Source organism: Phoca vitulina, unplaced genomic scaffold, assembly GCF_004348235.1.
Source record: "Phoca vitulina isolate PV1807 unplaced genomic scaffold, GSC_HSeal_1.0 scaffold92, whole genome shotgun sequence".
NCBI classification, from domain to species: Eukaryota; Metazoa; Chordata; class Mammalia; order Carnivora; family Phocidae; genus Phoca; species Phoca vitulina.
Window position 1 is genome coordinate 1,258,575 of NW_022589795.1, and position 20,773 is coordinate 1,279,347.

At 47.7% G+C, this 20,773-nt stretch overlaps 3 protein-coding genes across 4 annotated transcripts; 1 reads left to right on the top strand and 2 right to left on the bottom strand.

Annotated features, from left to right (window-relative positions):
• Nucleotides 1–93: 93 nt before the first annotated feature.
• Nucleotides 94–1,177, bottom strand: LOC116626984 (cytochrome c oxidase assembly factor 3 homolog, mitochondrial). Its single transcript, XM_032396602.1, has 2 exons — nt 942–1,177; nt 94–599 (listed from the first exon to the last, which is right to left on the bottom strand). The coding sequence occupies exons 1-2, from the start codon at nt 1,153–1,155 to the stop codon at nt 493–495; spliced, it is 321 nt and encodes a 106-aa protein (XP_032252493.1). The 5' UTR covers nt 1,156–1,177; the 3' UTR covers nt 94–492.
• Nucleotides 1,178–1,530: 353 nt separating this feature from the next.
• Nucleotides 1,531–8,278, top strand: CNTD1 (cyclin N-terminal domain containing 1). The gene is made up of 7 exons (XM_032396404.1): nt 1,531–1,699; nt 4,593–4,668; nt 4,927–5,095; nt 6,055–6,217; nt 6,675–6,819; nt 7,438–7,534; nt 8,108–8,278. The coding sequence occupies exons 1-7, from the start codon at nt 1,531–1,533 to the stop codon at nt 8,276–8,278; spliced, it is 990 nt and encodes a 329-aa protein (XP_032252295.1).
• A 1,019-nt stretch (nt 8,279–9,297) lies between these two features.
• Nucleotides 9,298–20,075, bottom strand: BECN1 (beclin 1). 2 transcript variants are annotated; one of them, XM_032396618.1, is made up of 12 exons: nt 19,938–20,075; nt 19,535–19,663; nt 17,302–17,369; nt 15,945–16,003; nt 15,188–15,278; nt 14,938–15,074; nt 14,596–14,790; nt 13,344–13,490; nt 11,810–11,959; nt 11,238–11,298; nt 10,654–10,796; nt 9,298–9,909 (listed from the first exon to the last, which is right to left on the bottom strand). In XM_032396618.1, exons 2-12 carry the CDS (start codon nt 19,659–19,661, stop codon nt 9,741–9,743), a joined length of 1,347 nt encoding a protein of 448 aa, XP_032252509.1. In that variant the 5' UTR covers nt 19,662–19,663; nt 19,938–20,075; the 3' UTR covers nt 9,298–9,740. The 2 variants fall into 2 exon arrangements, with proteins under 2 accessions (XP_032252509.1, XP_032252510.1); XM_032396619.1 differs by having other exon boundaries at nt 15,188–15,497; nt 19,938–20,071.
• Between the last annotated feature and the right edge of the window lie 698 nt (nt 20,076–20,773).

Sequence of the window (20,773 nt, forward strand, 5' to 3'; positions counted from 1 at the left end):
TTACAGCTCCCTGGGGCAATACCACTGCTGCAGCTACTGCCCATGATGCTTTCCAGCATAGTCATGCCATCCCTCAGCCTGAACACACTCATCTGGCTCCAAGAGAGGTGACTCAGTTTATTATTCTCAACCTAACTCCATCTTTCCCACTTTAGGCTCCAACACTACACAGAGCTGCCACATCCACAACAGCTAAGCCCCTGGGAGGTAAAGAGGGTAAACCACAAAGTCAGAAATCCTGAGAAAAGCCAAGGTCATATAACTCTCAAAAGAAACAAAATACAAGAAGGGCTCAGTGACTGGACACAGTTTGTGTAAAGTGGGCAATATTCCCTTGACCTGGACAAATGCAAAAAATTCTTGGGCTCAATCATCGTCCAAGGTCGAGGCCAACGATGCTGTGTGCAGGCTTCGATTCCGACAGGGTCATGGGGCATCATCCACCATGTGAAGGGGCTCCAGCAGGTTGGAGACGTGCAGTGCCCATCCGGTTCAGGGGCCTGATGCCCTCGCCAGGGCTCGGGCTCGGGCAGCTTTGGCTTCATCCTCCAGCTCGTCTAGGAAACGCTCCTGGGACACGGAATAGAAGGTGTAGCCATCTGGGGAAGTGGGTTCAGGAAATCTCTCGGAGTATGCATATTGCCTTTTCCCAGACTTTCTCCACCACCCTTGTTACTCTCTCACCCTCCCAAATTAGTGGCTCGATCTTCTGCCCTCTGCTTTTCTGAGCCACGACCCCGATGCCGTTATTATTAAGTCATATCAAAAGAGCATTTTAAAATGACTAAGATACATTAAACGCTTGGCTCGGCATCAGAAATGGCCACGACTTTCACAGCTCGGGCTCTTTTTAGCACCCCTACACTGCCCTACTACGCGCCTCTGCTCCCCTTCTCCTGCCCCCCTATGCCATCTCCTGAGCCTACAGCCTGGACGGATACAAATAGCTAACACCAGGGCCCCGATGCCCAGGCCGGTCACGATGTTCCGGGTCCGCCGCTGTGGCAGACTCTTCTGCCACTGGGCGAGCTGCACCTGCCGCATGAATTGCAGCTGCTCGGGAGTCAGCTTCTCCCGAGTTGGGTCGATGCGCTGAGCCACAGGGGCCTTTCCGCTCTTAGCATGGAGAGGGTCACCAGCACCCGGGGTTGCCATGTTGCCGCTCCGCCCTTCTTAATCGCAGGGCGCGAGGCTTGCTGGGAACAGCAGTCCTGGGCCGGAGCAGGGGACGCTGGGAGTTGTAGTCCGCGTTTTCTTTCTCGAAGCGAGGGCGGCTCTTGGCCTTAGGGGAAGAGCCGGGGGGGGAGGGGGAGGGGGGCAAGCGGCCGAGCTTTCTGATTGGCTGAGGGGGTTCGCGGCCGTTGGGGCGGGAAAAGGCTGTGGAGGGCTCGAGGCCGCGGTGGGAATTGGGTTTTCCTCACACTTGAGGTGAAGACAAGCACACAGAAGGCAAAAGGTTCTGGAGTGAAGCTAAGGGGGTCGGTTTATGGATCCAGTGAGCCGTCCAGGTGTCCCCAAAGGCTTCTGAAAATGGACAGACCTGTGAGGTCAAGATTGGCCTCCCTCAGTGACTTTCAGTTCGGGGCTGTGGCCACAGAGACGATAGAAGACGCTCTGCTCCACCTGGCGCAGCAGAATGAGCAAGCCGTGCAGGAGGCTGCCGGCCGGATGGGCAGCTTCAGGGAGACCCGGATCGTGGGTGTGGACGCAGGGCTGGGGAACCGGTTTCATGGGAGACTTTGAGGCACCAACCTGGAGATTCAGTTGACCTTATTCATTCAAATAAGTGTTGTTAGTAACTACTAGATGCCAGGTACAGGGAATGGAGTGAGGAAGGAGATCCACCGACACCCCACCCTTGGTTTCAACCCGTACAGAGTGCTTCTCCACACCCCTTGGGAGAGCGGGACAGAACGGAGATTCAGCCCCTGCTTTGGAGGCTATTAGAACAAGTCTGGAAATGACTAGGTTCAAGGACGGTTAGATGAGTGACATACCAGATAAAAGAAGCTTTTATGGGGTTTGAAAGGAGTGATAGGGGGAGGCGAGGGCAGGAAGAATTAAGGTAGACCTCGAGGAAGGATGACATTTTGGTTGGTGAAGGTGGAGGAGAGGGACAGCATTCCTACCAAAAGGGTATGATTCCATGGAAATAGAGAAGCTTGGGGTGAGTGTGGGTACAGTGTTTAAGTCCAGGTTGTCCGGAGCATGTGGAAGAATAGTTGAAATTAGGACCAGAAAAGTAGTTTGGAGACATTCCGTGTGGAATGCCAAGGGGAGGAGTTTATATGTAGCTTAGTAGGGAAACAAGAAGGCATTGAAGGTTTTCAAATATGGGAGTGATGTGACTTTAGCCTTTGCCCTAGAAAATATGTTGGCTGTGATGTAAAGAATGGTTTGTTGGAGTAGAGACAGGTAGCAGGGAGGTAGACCAGTGGAGTCTGTGTCAGTAATTTAGGCAATAGGGCAGAGGGAATGACAAGGGAGGATGGATTAAAAACATTTCAGAGGTAAAATCTGGGGCTCTGCAATGGATGAATTTAAGAGGTGAAGAAGGCAAAGATGACCATGCCAAAGGGTTGAGCCTAGGAAAATGGGAGTATAGTGGTGCCATTGAGAGAAACACATTCATTTAAAAAAGAGAACAGGAGGAAATGTGACCGTTGTTTGGGAAAGGAACAGCTTTGGTTTTTGGATCTACTGAGTTTCAAGTGCTTGTAGAACATCTAAAGGAGGGTCTCTAGTGAGCTGTTTAAAAAATAAGTCAGAAGAGAGGTCAGAACTAGAGACAAAGGTTTAGGAGGTATCTTCATAAAACTGACAGAGAATGAGTCTGAGAGGGAGAAAAGAGAAGCAAGTCAAAGACAGTTCCCTGGGAGACATTTTGTGTTCAGGCAATTGGAGTAGGAAGAAGAGTCATGAAGGGAACTAAAAATATGGTTGGGGAGGGAGGAATAGAACCAAGACACCTTTGGAAGCCAAGAGAGTTTCCAGAAGGATGATGGTCGGCAGTTTCACATGCCTCAAGGATATGAACGACGGAATAAAGGTTGCAAAAGGGTGATGCTATTTAATAATTTGGACATATTTGCTGGCCTTTGAGATCATTGTTTTAGCAAGTTGGGAAAAGTAGAAGGCAAACTACAGAACATTCAGGAATTCATGAGGAAGTGGAAGCAGCAGGTTTAAGCCAGGCTTTCAAGAAAGTTAACAGTGATGGAAACTAAGGAGATAAAAGAGCCCTAGCTTAAGAGGATAGAAGGGGAGGGTCTTTCAGTTAACAGATGGGTGTTTGTAGTGCAGGAGGGAGAGCCGGTAGGGAGGGGAGGCATAATCATCATCCATTGCACCTAACCCTAGCTCAGTTTTCTTGGCAAATTAAACTAGAAAATAGAAACAATCGCCCAGATAATTCAGACCCAAACCAAACCAAAACCAAACCATATACTCACACACAAACAAAACAGAAATAAGGTCTAAACTCCAGCAAATGAAAGGACTAATAACACATAATTATGTGTTCTAGGATACTTTGCTTAATTGCTTAAACTAATTATCTTCTGCATTGGGCACTGCTAGCAGGGCTTTAGTTTCTGTAACAGTAAGGTTTTGTACATACGTATAACGTGTGTCAAATAGACTGTTCAGCTTTGTGCTAGCATGACTTCTACGTGCCTAAGAAAGTCAAATTTTCTCTGAAGACACATGGTCATTTGACCATGCGTAATTCTTTACTGATCGGTGCTAAAAGTCCCACGTTCTACAGGAGCTTCCTTTGTTGAGAAGTAACATTTACCCTTGTTTCCACCCTCTAATGATATTGCAAACTAAATAAAATTCTATCTGGGGCTGTTCTTTCAAAGAGAAACAGAGGCGGCCTAAGATCTTGCCAAGGTATCTTGCCCTTCCCACTTCCCCAGTGACTGTGCCCCCCCACCCCAAAGTGGGCTATGTTCCCTGATTTAGGGGCTATTTCTTCAAAACAAGCCACTCCACAGTAACAAACGTGCTCCTGGGGAGAGGCTCAGCCACCACGGATTTACCCAACAAACCGGTGGTGGGGAGATGGTGTCCGCTGTAAGGTGAATCGTGTTTGTAAAGCGACGGGAGGTCTCCAGAGGGTGGTTACTAAACAAACAGTGTTATAAAGAATATTGAAGCTCCAGGAGGGACTTTTCCGTTCCTGTCAACATTCCACTGAAAACAATATACGGGTTACGGTTTTTATCCATCCAAGATTCTCCCTTGAAGCTGGAGGTTCCCAGCATGGTGTAGAGGCCAGCTCGACCAGCTGGTATGTTTGTGTGTAGCTGGCCAAGCCTTTTATCAGCTGAGACCCACAGGAAGGCTCAAGGGTCACTGAGGGGGCTTGGTAAGCCCTTGTCTTTGGCGCTCGGTCAGCCTCCTTTTCGTGCCTCTGATCTGCCTGTTGGCAGGAAAGGGAACTCAGCTCAGCTTGTGTTGTTTCAGTCTCCTTTCTCACCCCCTGACCCTCTTCCCTTGGCCCCATCATGGCTTTTACACGATGCCAGGAGTTCAGAGTGGTTTTGGTTGCACCTTGTGAGTTACTCTCTTCTTTCTTGTTTTGCCAGAGTTTGTTTTTCTCCTGTCTGAACAATGGTGTCTGGAGAAATCCGTGAGCTACCAGGCTGTAGAAATCCTAGAAAGGTAAAACACTGAGCATAGGCCTTTGTGAGTGGTACCTCTCAGAAGGACTAATGTACTCTTAAAAATCTTAAAAAAGAAAAAAAAGTACAGTCGCCCTTTAGTGCGAGACCTGGTTTGGCACCCTCTATTACTTGCAAATGTCCATTTCTCAGCCAGGGACTGAGATTGGAGAGGAGGAGATACCCCATAGTTTGCAGCACAAACTCCCTTTAGTTTGATGAGTGTGGATTGTTTACTCTCCCCTTCCCTTCCTTATAGGTTTATGGTTAAGCAGGCAGAGAATATGAACAGGCAAGCCACGATCCAGCTGAGAGAGAAGAAGGAGGCTCAGAATTGGAAAGCTCTGAAAGAGCAGCTTTTCAACAAGTTTATCCTGCGTCTTGTGTCATGTGTTCAACTGGCAAGCAAACTTTCCTTCCACTACAAAGTAAGGAGCTGGGGTCCCTCCTGGGCACCTGAGTGTTAGCAGAAACCAGCTCGTCCACAGGCAACTGTGAGAAACCTCCTCCTAAGCTAGGTGTTACTACTCCTGTGGAAATTCCAGAGTGCAATTATGCTTCCTAAATAAGCACACCTCCTACACGCACACACACACACACACACACACACACATACACAGTCACACAGAGGCAGTTTTTAAATAGCCTGAAGTTATGTTCCCAAAGTGTAATTGCTGGACAGATGCCATCATTTATACAGGTCACCTTTCCTCCCCTTGGACTCAAGGACAGTTTACGTAAGGTGCCTGAATTGCCAACAGGCGTATCAGTATTAAAGACAAACTGTTACATTTATAGAGGATAAAATGTTTCCATGCCCCTACCCACTGCCTGTATGGTAAAATACCATTCCCGCAACAAAGATTCACTGTCTTCTATGGCCAGAGGCTGCACTAGGTGCCATGGGTACAACAAGTAAAAATATTGCCTGCGCACTCAAGGAATCTATTATCCAATGGGAGAAGACACACAGGCAAATAATGTGGGAGGGTGCTCCGATTAGTGTAGTGTACGTCTGCGGCCTTGGAAAGTCAAGGAAGTGTATTTAGAGAAAATGACTTCTTGAAGGGGGTAGGTAGGCGTGGGTAGGAGATGGGTGGATGCTAAGAAAGAGGGAGAGGAGTTCAGGAAAGCAGGGAGAGAGGAGAGGGAGGGTCCAGACACAGGAAGCAGCACGTGTACGGGCTTGGAGAACTGGACGGGCTCGGGAACTGCAAGTAATCCTATATGACAAGCGTGGGGCGTGAGGGGCAATTGCCAAGAGAGAAGACGCGATGAAGGCATGGGCTGGATTGTGAAAAGCTTTGTATGCCATGCCAAGATGTGTGACCTTTAGTCTGACACCCTTCTCTCTCTCCCTCTCACTGTTTTGTTTTTCTTTGCTCAGATTATCAGCAACGTTACAGTCCTGAATTTCCTCCAGTCTCTAGGGTATGTGCACACTAAAGAAGAACTGCTGGAGTCAGAGCTTGATGTTTTGAAGTCCCTGAACTTCCAAATCAATCTGCCCACTCCCCTGGCATATGTGGAGATGCTTCTGGAGGTTTTAGGTACTGTATTAAGTGTGTCAGGGGATGTGGGTTGGAATCTTCCATAGAAGGCAATAAGAATGTGCTCAGGGGCTTGGAAGCAGTGGGCAGAACCCGCTGATGAGAAACAGCAGGAAGCCTGGGATGACGGAGTCTGGTACCTGTCAGGGAAGGAAATTCAGGTCTCAGCACCTGGCTTCTATTTGGACTCACTAGGCACTCTCTTATTGCAGGATCAAAGAGGTGATTTTCTAGAGAGGCATGAGATAAGAGGGGAACAAACAAATATACTCTAATTATATATACACGGCAGGTGGAGATTTCTCTATCTCTCCCTTTATCCTTTGAAATTGACCTCCAACTAAAGAGGTTTCCTACAGTAGAACACATTAGCTCAAGAGCTTTGTCACATGTCAGTGGTGATTATGCTCAGAGAGGACCCACTTACCACTCTTTGCCATGCCCATACCCCATCTAGGATACAATGGCTGCTTGGTCCCGGCCACACAGCTGCACGCAACCTGCCTGACCCTGCTCGACCTTGTCTATCTCCTGCACGAACCCATATACGATAGCCTGCTGAGGGCTTCGATTGAAAACTCCGTACCCAGTCAGCTGCAAGGGTAAGGCAACTCCTTTAGGGTAGGCTTCTTCCAGAAACAGCGAGTTAGGAGCACACCTTGAGAACATACCACGGGAATGGAATTTACCCAATAAGGCATCCAGTCCACAGATAACCTGCGCAGGTTACCCAGTTTTAATGAACTCCCAGTATGTTGCTTAGATGCAGATGACTGAGCCCAATCAGCACAAACCCAAAAGGATTTTGCTTTTAAATTTAAATGACTGCAGGTAATTAACATACTTTCTTTTTCATAGTTCCTCCTTTACTTCTGCTTCGATTTGAGATTACTAAACTGCCTTTTACCGCTTAGGAAAAAAAGCCAGTCACAGGGTGGCGACTTGGACAAAAGTGTTTGATTACTGTAAAGTCAGACTGCTAAAAAGGCTCACAGTTGCAGTTACATTTGTTAGGGAGACAGATGGGACAACAAAGGCAGATAAACCAGTCAGGATCCCAGGTGGGTTAGGGGAGGGGGCCAATTAGCCATTTCCTTCCATATCTAAAAAAGTCCAAGATGATCAACAAAAACAACTCATAGTTGAAGTCCCATGGCCCTAGGATTTGGAAGATGAAGTTCCACTCAAGCTCCAAAATTAATATGGTTTTAATCTCTCAGGGAAAAGTTTGTTTCAGTGAAGGAAGACTTCATGCTGCTGGCAGTAGGAATCATTGCAGCGAGTGCTTTCATCCAAAACCACGAGTGTTGGAGCCAGGTGCGCACCACTGAGCAGGACTGGCATGATCAGAATTCACTTAATAGAAAGCATTCTCCCATCGGTTAAAGGAAAAGAGAAGACAACTTGTAAAAAATAAATCGAGACCCAGCATGAGGATGAATAAGCAGGATTTGGGGGAGGAAACACTAGGGTAGGTCTGAAAAGCGCTCTCCAGTTTTCCCCTTGTGGAACTGGAAATGGAGGATCACGTTCAGCTTGTTCCTTTCCCTTTCTGATGATAACCCACTGTTATGTTCAGGTCCAGTAAGTATATCCTCCCCAATAGAAGACAATGTCTAGGCCCAAATGCCCTCATCATATTTCACAGATCTTATCTCTAGAAATGAACTGTCTAGCAGAAACTTTCCAGGCTAACACTATCAGGGTAAAGGGATCCTAATGTCATCTGGCCATTGGCAAACACTGGATCTGGATTTAATCTTCTCTGTAAACGCAGAGAAACAAAAAAATTTACATCTGGCGTGAGAGAACAGCCCAAGCATCGTGCCTCTCTGTACGCTAAAACATGCTGAGATTGTGTAGTAATACTAAATCTGTCTGTCTCTGAAGGTTGTGGGGCATTTGCAGAGCATCACTGGCATTGCCTTGGAAAGCATTGCTGAGTTCTCTTATGCAATCCTGACTCACAGCGTGGGAGCCAACACTCCGGGGCGACAGCAGCCTGTTCCCCCCCACCTGGAGGCCAGAGCCCTGAGGGCCACCGCCTCCTCCAACACATGAGGCGCACTCAAGGCACCGAGTAGAAGCAGTCTTCCGTCACGGCACTCAGCCCTCCTTTTGTTTACTCTCAGACTTGGGACAAAAGTTCCGAGTATCTTTTGAACTAAGTTTTGTATTCCAACTCCATGCTCCTTTTTCTGCGTCAGAGAAAGAGTTAAAGTTGACAAGCATGTCCTTTTTGCCGAATCAGACTGAAAATGTCAAGGAGCTGGGAGGAGACAGAACATTAGTGAAGTTGGTTCGTTTTTGTTTAACAAGATATTTATAGCTTTTCCTTAACTGTTCATTTCATTGAGAGAGAACACCAGACATGGAAATTAGTATTAACCAGGGGCCTGAAAACTGGGACTGTTTGGGTGACCTTGACTGAGCATCAAGGAGGCAGCCTTTATTTCCCCTTAAAGTTAGCTTAACATCTCTGTTCTGTCTTTGAGATGTACACAAACGGGGCTTCCTCTACAGCTGACTATTTCCACGAGTCTTTTTTAAAACTAACACTAATCCATCTCTAAACATGTTTCGACAGGATTTCCACATACTTGCACTTGAACTCAATACTCCCAGCATATAAAGTACTCTATCTTAGTCAACAAAAAACCCAACAGCGCACCTCTGGGCAGTTATCAGACTGCAGTAAATCTTTTATTACAAATAATTAAATCTTTCCATAATGTCTCAGACAATATCAAACACCATTTCATATTTTTAACAGAGAGCAGAATAGGCAGTCAGCACGAGAACTGAGAAAGGACAAGTGTTAAATTTCAAGCTTCCAATCACACCACCTGGTGACCAAAGCTTATGTGTCACTTTCTCACGTTATCCAAGTGTACGTCTCACACATCTCGTTGTCTCAGTGGAGACAGAAGTTTCTAGTTCATGGGGCGCCTGGGTGGCTCAGTTGTTAAGCATCTGCGTCCGGCTCAGGTCATGATCCCGGGGTCCTGGGATTGAGTCCCGCATGGGGCTCCCTGTTCCGCGGGAAGCCTGCTTCTCCCTCTCCCACTCCCACTCCCCCTGCTTGTGTTCCCTCTCTTGCTGTGTCTCTCTCTGTCAAATGACTAAATAAAATCTTAAAAAAAAAAAAGTTTCTAGTTCATATTGTAAGTGCAGGAAGTTGAGAGAGATAAAACCCAATGAAAACACATCAATCTCAATTCAACTCAGTTAACAACAACAACAACAACAAAAGCAAATTTAAATTAGTTGTTTTGAGGGGAGAGAGGGCAAGGAAGGTATGGGGTTAAGAGTCAAAACTATGACAAAGGCTGGTAGCTCTGGAAACTATCTGTCACATGATACCCTAAAATAAAGTGGCTTTTGTGAATTTTTTTTCTTTTTTGGTATTGTAAACATGTGCTGTTTAATAGTACCCGAATTTAATTTAAAACATTTTTTCTCTTTGCAAACAAAACAAAATTTAAAGCCTTTAAGGCAAACATTTCCCTAAGGAAAAAAAAAGTCATTTGTTATAAAACTGTGAGGACACCCAAGCAAGCCCCCACTTAAGATTCGTCAGCATGAACTTGAGAGCTTTTGTCCACTGTTCCTCAGAGTTAAACTGCGTTTTGATCGAATAGGAGCCGCCACTTCCTCCTGTGTCTTCAATCTTGCCCTTCTCCACATCCATCCTGCAGGTGAACACAGCAGAGCTCGTTAGCAACTGAGACCCGAGTTAAGTCCGTTCCGGCAAACGGGCAGGGACGTGATCATGGGACCATTCGCGTCATTTTACCTATTAAAGAACTCTTGGCCAGGAATGGTAGTGTATTTTGGATTTGCTTGAAAGCCAAACATCAAGAAGGCTGTCACAAGAGCCTCATTGTCATTGCCGAGTACAGGGACAGGACACACACCCAAACAAATGAGAAGCCTGGGGCAGAGGGCACGTGGGGGTTACAGTACTCCTGACTGTTTTCCTAGGCATCCCTGAACTCATGGGGAGAGAAGGGAGGCAGAAGAATAGAAATGCTTTGTTTTGGGGTGGCAGAAGCAGCTCGGCCTCACCCTCTTGAACTAAGGTCTCCTTCTATCACTGGGCTCCTACAAAATTTGACCAAAGGAAGCATTCCTGTCTATTTCCAAGGGCTTAAGGGAAAAAGCTTCCTGAAATCAGAGAGCCGATTTGAGCTCTGTGCTAAGAAAATCCCCCCCAAAGCACCGAAGAGAATATTCTTTCTTCTCAGGGACCAGGCGGTCACATTCGGTCCTGCTCAGAGCGTTGCATCCGTCTCTGCCCACCAGCGTCATGTGATTTTGCAGCATTTTCTGCTTTCCCACCATTTACACTATGTTTTGCTTCCATTCTTACTGTCCCTTCAATTCTGCTCAATTTGGTCCTACTCCAGGTTCATTCAGCATTAGGGGGTACTGACCTGTAAGGAAGACAAAAACGGGTCTCGCCTTTCTCTACCTCTTCTTTGAACTGCTGCACACAGTCCAGGAAAGCCACCATGGCATGGTCAAACTTGTTGTCCCAGAAAAACCGCAACCCCCCAGAGCAATATAACGGCAGCTCCTGCCCAAGAAGAGAGAGAACCAGCTAAGGGGATGGCACCGAGACAGGCTACCAGAGACTGTTCCCAAGCCCAGCAACCTCTCGAGTCATGTTCTGTCTGTACTGCGCTGGAAACAGCCAACTCGGGCCCATGTGAGGCTCCTAGTCTGCTTCAGCATCACTGGAAGTGGATTAAACAATCTCGCAGTGATTCCTTTCCCACCCTACATACACCTCCTCCTCTGGTCTGCCCTTAGCCCTTTTCAACGGATTGTAAAAACCTACTTTGTGTCTCCAGGCCCCGAAGAGCTAATCCTGACCTAGACAAGACATTCAACAAGACATGGGATCACGAGACACCTCGAAGAAAGAAACTAAGAAATGCTATTATCAAAAGTAAACCATTCCGTCAGGAGGTACAAGGATTCTGCATTGCACTGAAAATGGGGCTTCCCGGAATACCTTAGATTTGTCTGTCAGAGACTCCAGATACGAATGGTTTCCATAGGGAACAAGTCGATACCTAAAATGGAGATGCACGTGGAGATGGATACAGGACTCCTGCTAAAGTGATTACTGGAATGTTATAACCCAGTGATTTTCAGGCTTCATCCTACCCAAGGGCTACTTTTATTATTCCCACCCCTCTCTCTCATCTCCCCATAGACTCCGTGTTTAAAAGATGTTGTTTACTGAACGAACTACATTTATTATATAATCGTCTGGGGGCCTTTCATTGGTACGTGTAGGTTTTGTTTAGGCTGAAAAAAACAAAAGCTGAAAACAGCTTGAGGAACCACCAAGGTTCTAGAGACGCTGGGCTGGGGACCACAGCTCGGGTCGTGCAGTCCAAAGGCTGCTCGATGAGTGGAAAGAGTCCTGTCGTCAGGGGGAGAATCAGAAGCGGAGTCTCCACAGACAGAAAACTCTCAGTGTGTTGGGAGCAAGGGCTCCTGCCACTGCAGAGTACCAAGCTGGAGATACAGATTATATCAAGGACACGCCACACCCCAAGAAAGGGGGGCATTTCTTACCTCTGAAATTTCAGACCCATCTTATTGGCCAGGGCATGGAGCAGCAACACCGTTTGACCCCAGGCAGCATTGATCTCATTCCATTCCACGGGAACACTGGGCAGGCGACCCAGTCGGAAGTTATTGATTGTGCCGAACTGTCCACTGTGCCTGGAGGAAGGCAGGAGGGTGGGGGGAAATACAGGGAGACCTTAACACTCAGCAATTTGAGACTTCCTGCTCGCACCTAAACCCTCACATAAATCTCTCTCCTCATCTCCACATTCACATACCTAAGCTCTACTTGGCACTTTATTTACTTATTTAAGTAAGCTCTATGCCCAACGTGGGGCTTGGACTCACGACCCCAGGATCAAGAGTCGCATGCTCTACCGACTGAGCCAGCCAGGTGCCCCTCTACTTGGCACTTTAAATACGTGTCCAAACGCGAGTTGTCATCTCTCTCCTTGTGCTCAGATGCCAAAGCAGAAACGGGGACATCATTCTTGAATGCTCTCTGCTCCCTCCCCTCAAAAACCACCAAGCTCTCTTGATTGGACTTCCTAAATCTCTTCAATCTATCTACTTTTTTCCAAGCTCAATGCCGCTGCTCTATCTTTTCCTGCTTAGAGTCCTACTGACAAGTCTCCTTACCACTGGCACTGCCCTCCTGCCCCCAACACTTCCCACTCCGCAGGTGAAGGGATCATTCACAAACGCAAATGTTAATTATGTCAGCTCTCTGCCTAAAATGCTTTAGTGGTTTCCACTGCCCTTTGGATGAAGCCCAAATCCCTTCATGAGGCCTACGAGCTCCCCGGGGAACTGGTCACTCTCCAGTTTCATATCCTGTCACTCTCCCCTTTACACTCAATCTCCAGTCACAATAAGCTCCTTTCAGGTCTCCGGACTCACCACTCCCACGTTCCTCTGTTTCTTTGCACATGACGTTCCTCTACCAGGAACAACCCCCCCTGCAGACTTCCACTTCATGTCTCAGCTTCAACATCAACCTCGCCTGGGGCAAACTTTCCATGTGGCCTTCCCAAACTGAGCCAAGTGCCTTTATGTGGCCCCAGAGCCCCCCTGAGGTTCACGGTTATCACGTCGCATTACAACAGCCTATCACATACCCATCCCTTCCACGAGATTCTAAGCAACTAGAAGGTAGAACACATGTTGTGTGCTGTTGCCCTTCTGGTGCTTAACACGGTGCCTGCCATGTACGAGATGCTCAGCAATACTAGTTAAATGGACAAAACGTCGAATAAATACATCAGTGATCCTAGGGGCAGCACCCAGGCAGATGACAAGGTTTTCGTGGGACTGGAGGGCTCAGATCTTTTCCTTTCCTTGGGGGAGTGGATGTCACCAAGTTCTAGAATTCCAACCCCCAGAGGTGCCTATCCCATCACAGGGAACAAAAGCAGCCTGGACGGGGCGACCGTGTACAGTCTGAGTTCGGGGGAGGCGGCCGCCTCGGCCTAGTGGTCAGCAGCTAAGGTGCAAGTGTGCAGTGCTCCCCAGGCCCTCCTCACCCTCCGGCCCGCATTACCAGATGTGGAAGGTCGCATTGAAGACATTAGTTTTCTTCAGCTTGTCCAGCTGCATCTGGGCATAACGCATCTGGTTTTCCACACTCTTCAGCTCATCGTCCAGCTCCAGCTGTTGTCGCTTAAATTCACTGTACTCCCTCTGATACCTGTGAGCAGCAAGGTGGCCATTGAAGGCGGTTGGTTTGGGGCTGAAATTTCTCTCTCACCACCCCTCATAACAATTTAGTCTGGTGGTTTTGGTGAGACCTAGTTACAGCATCCTTTCCATTTGGCACAGATCCCATTCAAAGGAACATACAGGCCCTAGCTGTTCTGTCTGCAGGGGACAGAAAGGTCTCAAATTCTAGCTGCCCATATGCAAAGGGCAGAGGAAAATAGGACTCTCCTAAACCAAGGCCATGCGCCTCTCGTATTTCTGATCTTTTACGAAAGTGAGGTGAGGGGGTTAAGAGTGGCTTCTTCTGTGAAATGACGGTAATTGAACTTCCAGAACTTCACTTCTGTGCACGTAACTGTCCTTTATAGTTAGCATACACCATTTCCAAGGGAACTCATTCATGACTTCGAAAAAAGTAACTTTTTTCTCTGTCCATCACTTCCCCAACTTTAGTTAGTGTTGACACTGGGTCTCCTCCTCTGGATAGAGGGCTCTCTCAGGTCAAGATCACCAGTGAGGGGCGCCTGGGTGGCTCAGTCGTTAAGCGTCTGCCTTCGGCTCAGGTCATGATCCCGGGGTCCTGGGATCGAGCCCCGCATCGGGCTCCCTGCTCAGCGGGAAGCCTGCTTCTCCCTCTCCCACTCCCCCTGCTTGTGTTCCCTCTCTCGCTATGTCTCTGTGTCAAATAAATAAATAAAATCTTAAAAAAAAAAAAAAAAAAGATCACCAGTGGAATTTTTGGGCCGGGAAGGAACGAATGTAGGCCAACATGCTCATCTTTCCAGAGGATGCCAGGTTGGGTGGCTGACTTACAGTTCCCTACACGGCAGAAAGGCAACTAGAACCCTCGTTTCTCTGCTCTCTATTTAACCGACATGCTTTTTTCACTTAATTAGGCGGACCCCTCATACAGAACCCTCCCAACAGCCCTCAAGAAACAGGGCCTGGAAACAGTATGTGGGATCTGGAGCAGACAAGCTGCCAAATGGCAGGTGACTGCAGCTTACAAACTACTCAGACACAGTCCGTGAGAAGCCACTTCTCCTCCTGGAGTGTCGAGGCCAGGAAGACAGAGGAACAGGGTGACCACTCACTGAGCTTCCTCCTGATCCAGTCTCTCAGCCTCAGCCTGGACCTTCTCGAGATTTTCTGCCACTATCTTGCGGTTCTTTTCCACATCTTCCAGCTCCTGGATCAGCCTCTCCTCCTCTAATGCCAGCTCCTTTAGCTCCCTCTGTAGCTGTTCACTGTCGTCCTCATTCATCTGCTCTAAGAGCTCTAAACAGCGTCTGCCAAGGACACAGGCAGAATATACTCACCGCAGGGAACCTGTTACGCTGTTTACCTGAGTGGAGCACAGCTCCCGGGGAAGAGCCAAGCAGTCTGAGAGCAGGCACAGCTCTCGGGTTCCGGGCACTAGTTCTAGAGGCACTCACTTGTAGTTCTGACACTCATTTTCAGTGACGTTGAGCTGAGTGTCCAGTTGGTCTAAAAGAGTGTCTGTGCATTCCTCACACAGCGGGTGATCCACATCGGTCTGGCCTGACATGATGTCAAAAAGGTCCCCAGTGACCTGGAAGTGTGGGGTGGGGGAGAGTCAGGGTAGGGCCTGCCCCAGGCGACCTGTCGGGCCACCCGCTCTAGCAGCCAGGCCCACCGCTGGACGCTGCAACACTGCCCACTTGCCTTCAGTCTTCGGCTGAGATTCTCCATGGTGCCGCCATCAGATGCCTCCCCGATCAGAGTGAAGCTGTTGGCACTTTCTGTAGACATCATCCTGCAGACAGCCCCCCGCCCACGGGCCACATGAGGGAGCAGAGAGGCCTCCTCCACCTACTGCAGGTTCAGTGGCAGAGACTCTCAAGCACCGGCTGAGGGGCCTCAAGGCGCATACCCACTCCTAGCCCGACTGACCTCCCAAGGGTACCTCTCTCCCAAGGGAAGGCCATGCTGGTCTTCCACAGGGGCACTCAGCACGAAGGTTGGCCTGGATGGACTAAGGAGGGAGAGGGGGCATCAAAAACTGACACGTGTGTGTGTCTACAGTAGAAAAGGAAGGAGAATCAGGAAAGACCATTTTTAAATATCATACCACTCGCCAGTAGCCTTCACATGCATCAACAACTAAGAACCTGAACGTCTAACAACATCTACTATTTTAAAGCTTTTCAAGAGCCCATCTCTTTTATTAGTCATTCACTCCCTCAGACTTTTCTTGATTCTTCATCAAGACAGCCACTGTCCCTTCCCACTGTGTGAATGGCTACAGGGAAAACCAATACTGGAAAGTGATGGGCCAGGTATAAGAGAATACATCTTTTCTGGAAGAGCCAAAAGGCTCGGTGATTTATCTCCATCACCTGGCTCCAGGTCTCAATTCTGGGTTCCATTAAAATTCTACTGGCCTTTGGCAAGGAACAGGGGGCTGGGGAGTGGTAGGCACCTGGCTGGGGGGATGAATCGGCGAGAGACACCATCCTGGCGAGTTTCAAGAAATGGCTCCTGGGAAGGAAATAAGAGGGCGTTAGAATTCTGGCAGCTTAGAGGTGGAGTCCCAAACAGTCTCAGCAATATCTGGCTTTACCCTTGATGGACAACTGCAGGACTTGATAAACCACAGAGACTTAAGAAATAGGTGTTACCTAGCCAATCCTTGGATATGTGCACTAAGAAAGGACCCCTGGTACAGACAAACCCCAAGTCCCAAGTGATTTTTTGTGGGAAACATCTCCTATGTTATACTCTATTGTAGTTAAATTTGTATTTTCTCAACACTTACCAGTTAGGGGTAGGGGAAAGAATGCCCTGAATCACGGCACAGGGAAAAAGCCAGATCAGATTGCAATGAAGTTTGCCATGGCATACAACAAAGTAGATAATTTATATGCTTTTGATACTTTGATATAATTTATATATGATCAAATTCTTACGACATCTACCTTTGACAAAGAAAATTATCACTGACATTATCACAGTTTAAAAATGACATGTTTGGGGCGCCTGCATGGCTCGGTCAGTTAAGCATCTACCTTCGGCTCAGGTCATGAGCTCAGGGTCCCAGGATCAAGCTCCGCATTGGGCTCCCTGCTCAGCAGAGAGTCTGCTTCTCCCTCTCCTTCTGCCCTCCCCGCCCCCACTCGTGCGCATGCACTCTCAAATAAAATCTTTAAATAAATAGGGCGCCTGGGTGGCTCAGTCGGTTAAGCGTCTGCCTTCAGCTCAGGTCATGATCCCAGGGTCCTGGGATCGAGTCCCACATCGGGCTCCCTGCTCTGCGGGGAACCTGCTTCTCCCTCTCCCACTCCCCCTGCTTGTGTTCCCTCTCTTGCTGTATCTCTCTCTGTCAAATAAATAAATAAAATCTTTAAAAAAAAAAAAATCTTTAAATAAATAAACATGACATGTTCTCTAATACTGACAATCCTTTCTGGCTAGAGTAATCACACTCTAGTCCAAACCAAGCTACTTTTGAGAACGGAGAGGAGTGAATATTAATAATTAGCTCGGACAACGGATGTAAACTAGGCATGCCTTGGGATGACCTGGACACACAGATCATCTCGTCTCCCACCTATAATGGCTTGTAATTCTGCTTCAAATAAAAAGCCTCTCCCCACATTTTTTAATTATGCCTCATTCAGTCATCGTGTGACCTCAGGTGCACTTCAGGATCTCCCTGATGACCCACAGTGGCCCGATCATGTAGAACATCTCTTGTTAACCAGAGATCCCAAAGGCTGGGGACTCCTGAAGCGCCAAGTACCCTGCAGAAACCCAGTGTGCATTGCAGTGTTGCATACCTCTCCTGAGTTAGCCTCTTCCTCTTGGGTCTCTCCTGGTTTCACCTGGGCTGTGGCAAGTAATGGAGCTAAGGATAAGGAAAATATTAGAGTTAGGAAGAGTCTTAACAAAGCTGGAGTGTGGGCGCCTGGGTGGCTCAGTCAGTTAAGTGTCTGCCTTCGGCTCAGGTCATGATCCCAGGTTCCCGGGATCGAGTCCCGTGTCAGGCTCCCCGCTCAGCGGGGAGTCTGCTTCTCCCTCTGCCTCTGCCTGCTGCTCTGCCTACTTGTCCTCTCTCTGTCAAATAAATAAAACCTTAAAAAAAAAAAAAAGCTGGAGTGTGTATGAAAGTATGGGAAAACAAAAAAAAATCCTCATCACCACTCCCACCTCCACCTTTTTCTTAAAGTACCATTTGCACATAGATAAATCTTTTGTCTTCCTCCCCTTACCCCCATTAAATCAGATTAAGGAATTGTTAAATTTTTCCCACTGTAGTATCATGATTGTGGTTTTTTTTTTTAATTTTATTTATTTATTTGACAGAGAGAGAGACAGCAAGAGAGGTAACACAAGCAGGAGAAGTGGGAGAGGGAGAAGCAGGCTTCCTGCGGAGCAGGGAGCCCGATGTGGGGCTCAATCCCAGGACCCTGGGATCATGACCTGAGTCAAAGGCAGACACTTAATGACTGAGCCACCAGGCGCCCCATGATTGTGTTTTTAAAAAGACACCTTATCTTTCAAAAATACTTACCAAAACATTTACAGTATTTTTATGTTTGGGATTTGCTCCAAAATAATTCGGGCTGGGAGGGGAATAGATGGCGCTGTAGATGAAACATGATTTAAATATGCACTGATAATTGTCGAGGCTAGGTGATGGGTATGTGAAGGTTCCTTATATACTCTGAAGTTTCCCATAACAAAAGTTAACATCCCCTTTCCTCCAGAGTAACTTGGAAGGAACACGAGGGAACTTTCTGGGAAGATGAAACCTTTCCACATCCCAGTGATCTGAGTAACATGAGTGTATCCATTTTGTCAAAAATGTACAGCTAAGATTTGTACATTTAAAGGCATGACATTTTTAAAAAAGAATAAAAAACAAAATAATTGAATGGGGATGGGAGGTGAGTGAAGATACAGAGAACACAAGAATGGCAGAATGTGGCTTATGGTTGAAGCTGGGTGATGGATATGAGGGAGCTCGTTATGCTATTCCCTTGACTATATGATTGAAATTTTCTGTAATAAAAGGTTAAAAACATATTAAAGAGTTAATTCCACTCAAAAAGAGAAGTTGGTAGCAATGATAATAGCTAACACTTGAGTACTATTTGCCCAGCATATCCCTAAGTACTTATGTTCTTCATCATATTTGATCGTTACAACCACCCTGAGGTCGTTTTACCTTTTACAGATAAAGAAACCAAGAAACCCGGGCTTAGAAAGTAAAGTAACATGGGCGCCTGGGTGGCTCAGTCGTTAAGCGTCTGCCTTCGGCTCAGGTCATGATCCCCCGGGTCCTGGGATCGAGTCCCGCGTCGGGCTCCCTGCTCTGCGGGGAGCCTGCTTCTCCCTCTCCCTCTGCCTACTTGTGTTCTCTATCTCTCTGTCAAATAAATAAATAAAATCTTAAAAAAAAAAAAAAAAGAAAGTAAAGTAACTTGCAAAAAGTCGTTCAGCTAGTAAATGACACTTATGATTTAAATCCAAGCAGGCTGACTCTGGACCCTAGAGCTTAAACTACCTATTCAGTCTTTTCTTTCTTTTGTCTCTAACTTCATCTCACTTCTTGGGATTTTTAGACTCTGTTCCTCCATTTACCTGCTGTTGGCCATTGGGTAAGTCACTTAACCTCTCTGAGCCTCAATCCCTCATCTGTAAAATGATGACTGTACTCTTCCATTGGGGTTGTTGCAGGGATAAATGATGTAATGCATGTAATGCACTGCTATATGATAAGTCCTCATCAAATACTGTTTATTATTATATATACATATTCCTTTACTCTGAAACAGCAAGAGCAGAAAACTAAGGACCTTTCCTTAAAATAGGAAGTTCTCAGAAGCACAATGTCAGAACTCCTTCATGCTCCCGATGACAAAACAGGGAGCCTAGAGATGAAATGACTTTCCTAGGTTCACAGCAAGTTTGTGGCAGATTACAAAGATAGCCACCTTAAGACCTACATCTCCAAAATTGCCCACTTTCCACGATCTTGACCACCCTCTTTCCAAGGGTCTCCCTGACCTGTGAGCTCCTGGATGGTGACACGATCCAGGATCTTGAAGCTCGTGTCCAGTTTCAGGGGCTGGCTGCAACGCTGGCACACGAAGCTCACCTGCATGGTGCTGCTGGAGGTTTTAGACCCCTCCATCCCTGGCGTGGTAGAGAGGAGGCGATGTTAGGTTGAATCAGAGCCCTTGAACCCCAGGTCCGGGGCTACCACCTGCCTTGCTGGTACAGTGAACGGGGCAAATCCTCCCCCACGCCGTTCCCTGTAGGAGCGGTCGGACACCAGGCGGACCCGTTTCCGGGGCAGCCCTGGCAAAGGCAGTTTACCAGCCCAGAGTCAGGGAGCGGCTTCGACAGGGGCTGTCAGGGTTCCCAGGTTCCCTTCTAAAGCCCCGGTTCAGCCCCCGACGCTCGTCACCTCGGGACCCGGAGCCCGCCACCCTGGTCCGGTCTACCGCGGGGGCACCGTGGCGTCGGGTCTGCCCCGGAGCGAGGCCTCCAGAGCTGCCATCGCCCAGTCTTCTGCTACTTCCCGGTCGGCCAGCAGAGGACTTCCGCCCGGACGGGACGTGACGTCATGACCGTCTTGCTGTCGCTCGGGAGGTCGGTCCCGGTCTACTCGCTGACGGGCCCCGCCGCGCCACCTAGAGGCTGAGCTGGGAAGCGCGGCAGGCGTGGGCCGGTGGGCAATGGTAGCCAGGGGAGATGCAAGGACCGAGTTGGAAAAGAGTGAGGAGCCTCACCCGATCTGTAATTCTGTGACTTTTCTTTAGATTTGTTACTTCTGAACGGAACCACTTTAATTCTTCTTGCAGTATCAATTTTAAAAGTTTCCTCTTGGGGGAGCTGGGCTTCTTTCAAATGCCCCTGAAAGAGTGGTGGACACACTTGGAGGGGAAGGTGAGGAGGTAAATTTTATCGTGTTTTATTGTGTATTTTAAAATTTCAGTTACAGGGCACCTGGGTGGCTCAGTCGTTTAAGCATCTGCCTTCGGCTCAGGTCGTGATCCCAGGGTCCTGGGATCCAGTCCCGAATCGGGCTCTCTGCTCAGCGGGGAGCCTGCTTCTCCCTCACACTCTCCCTCTGTGCTTTCTCTCTCTCGCTCTCAAATAAATAAATAAAATCTTCAAAAAAGATATAAAATTTCAGTTATTAATTAGGAAAAATCAAGCGCTTCAGATATCAAATATTCAGTTATTAAAATTATAAAACTAAAACATTTTTGTCTTGGTGCAGGAATAGACCACAATCAA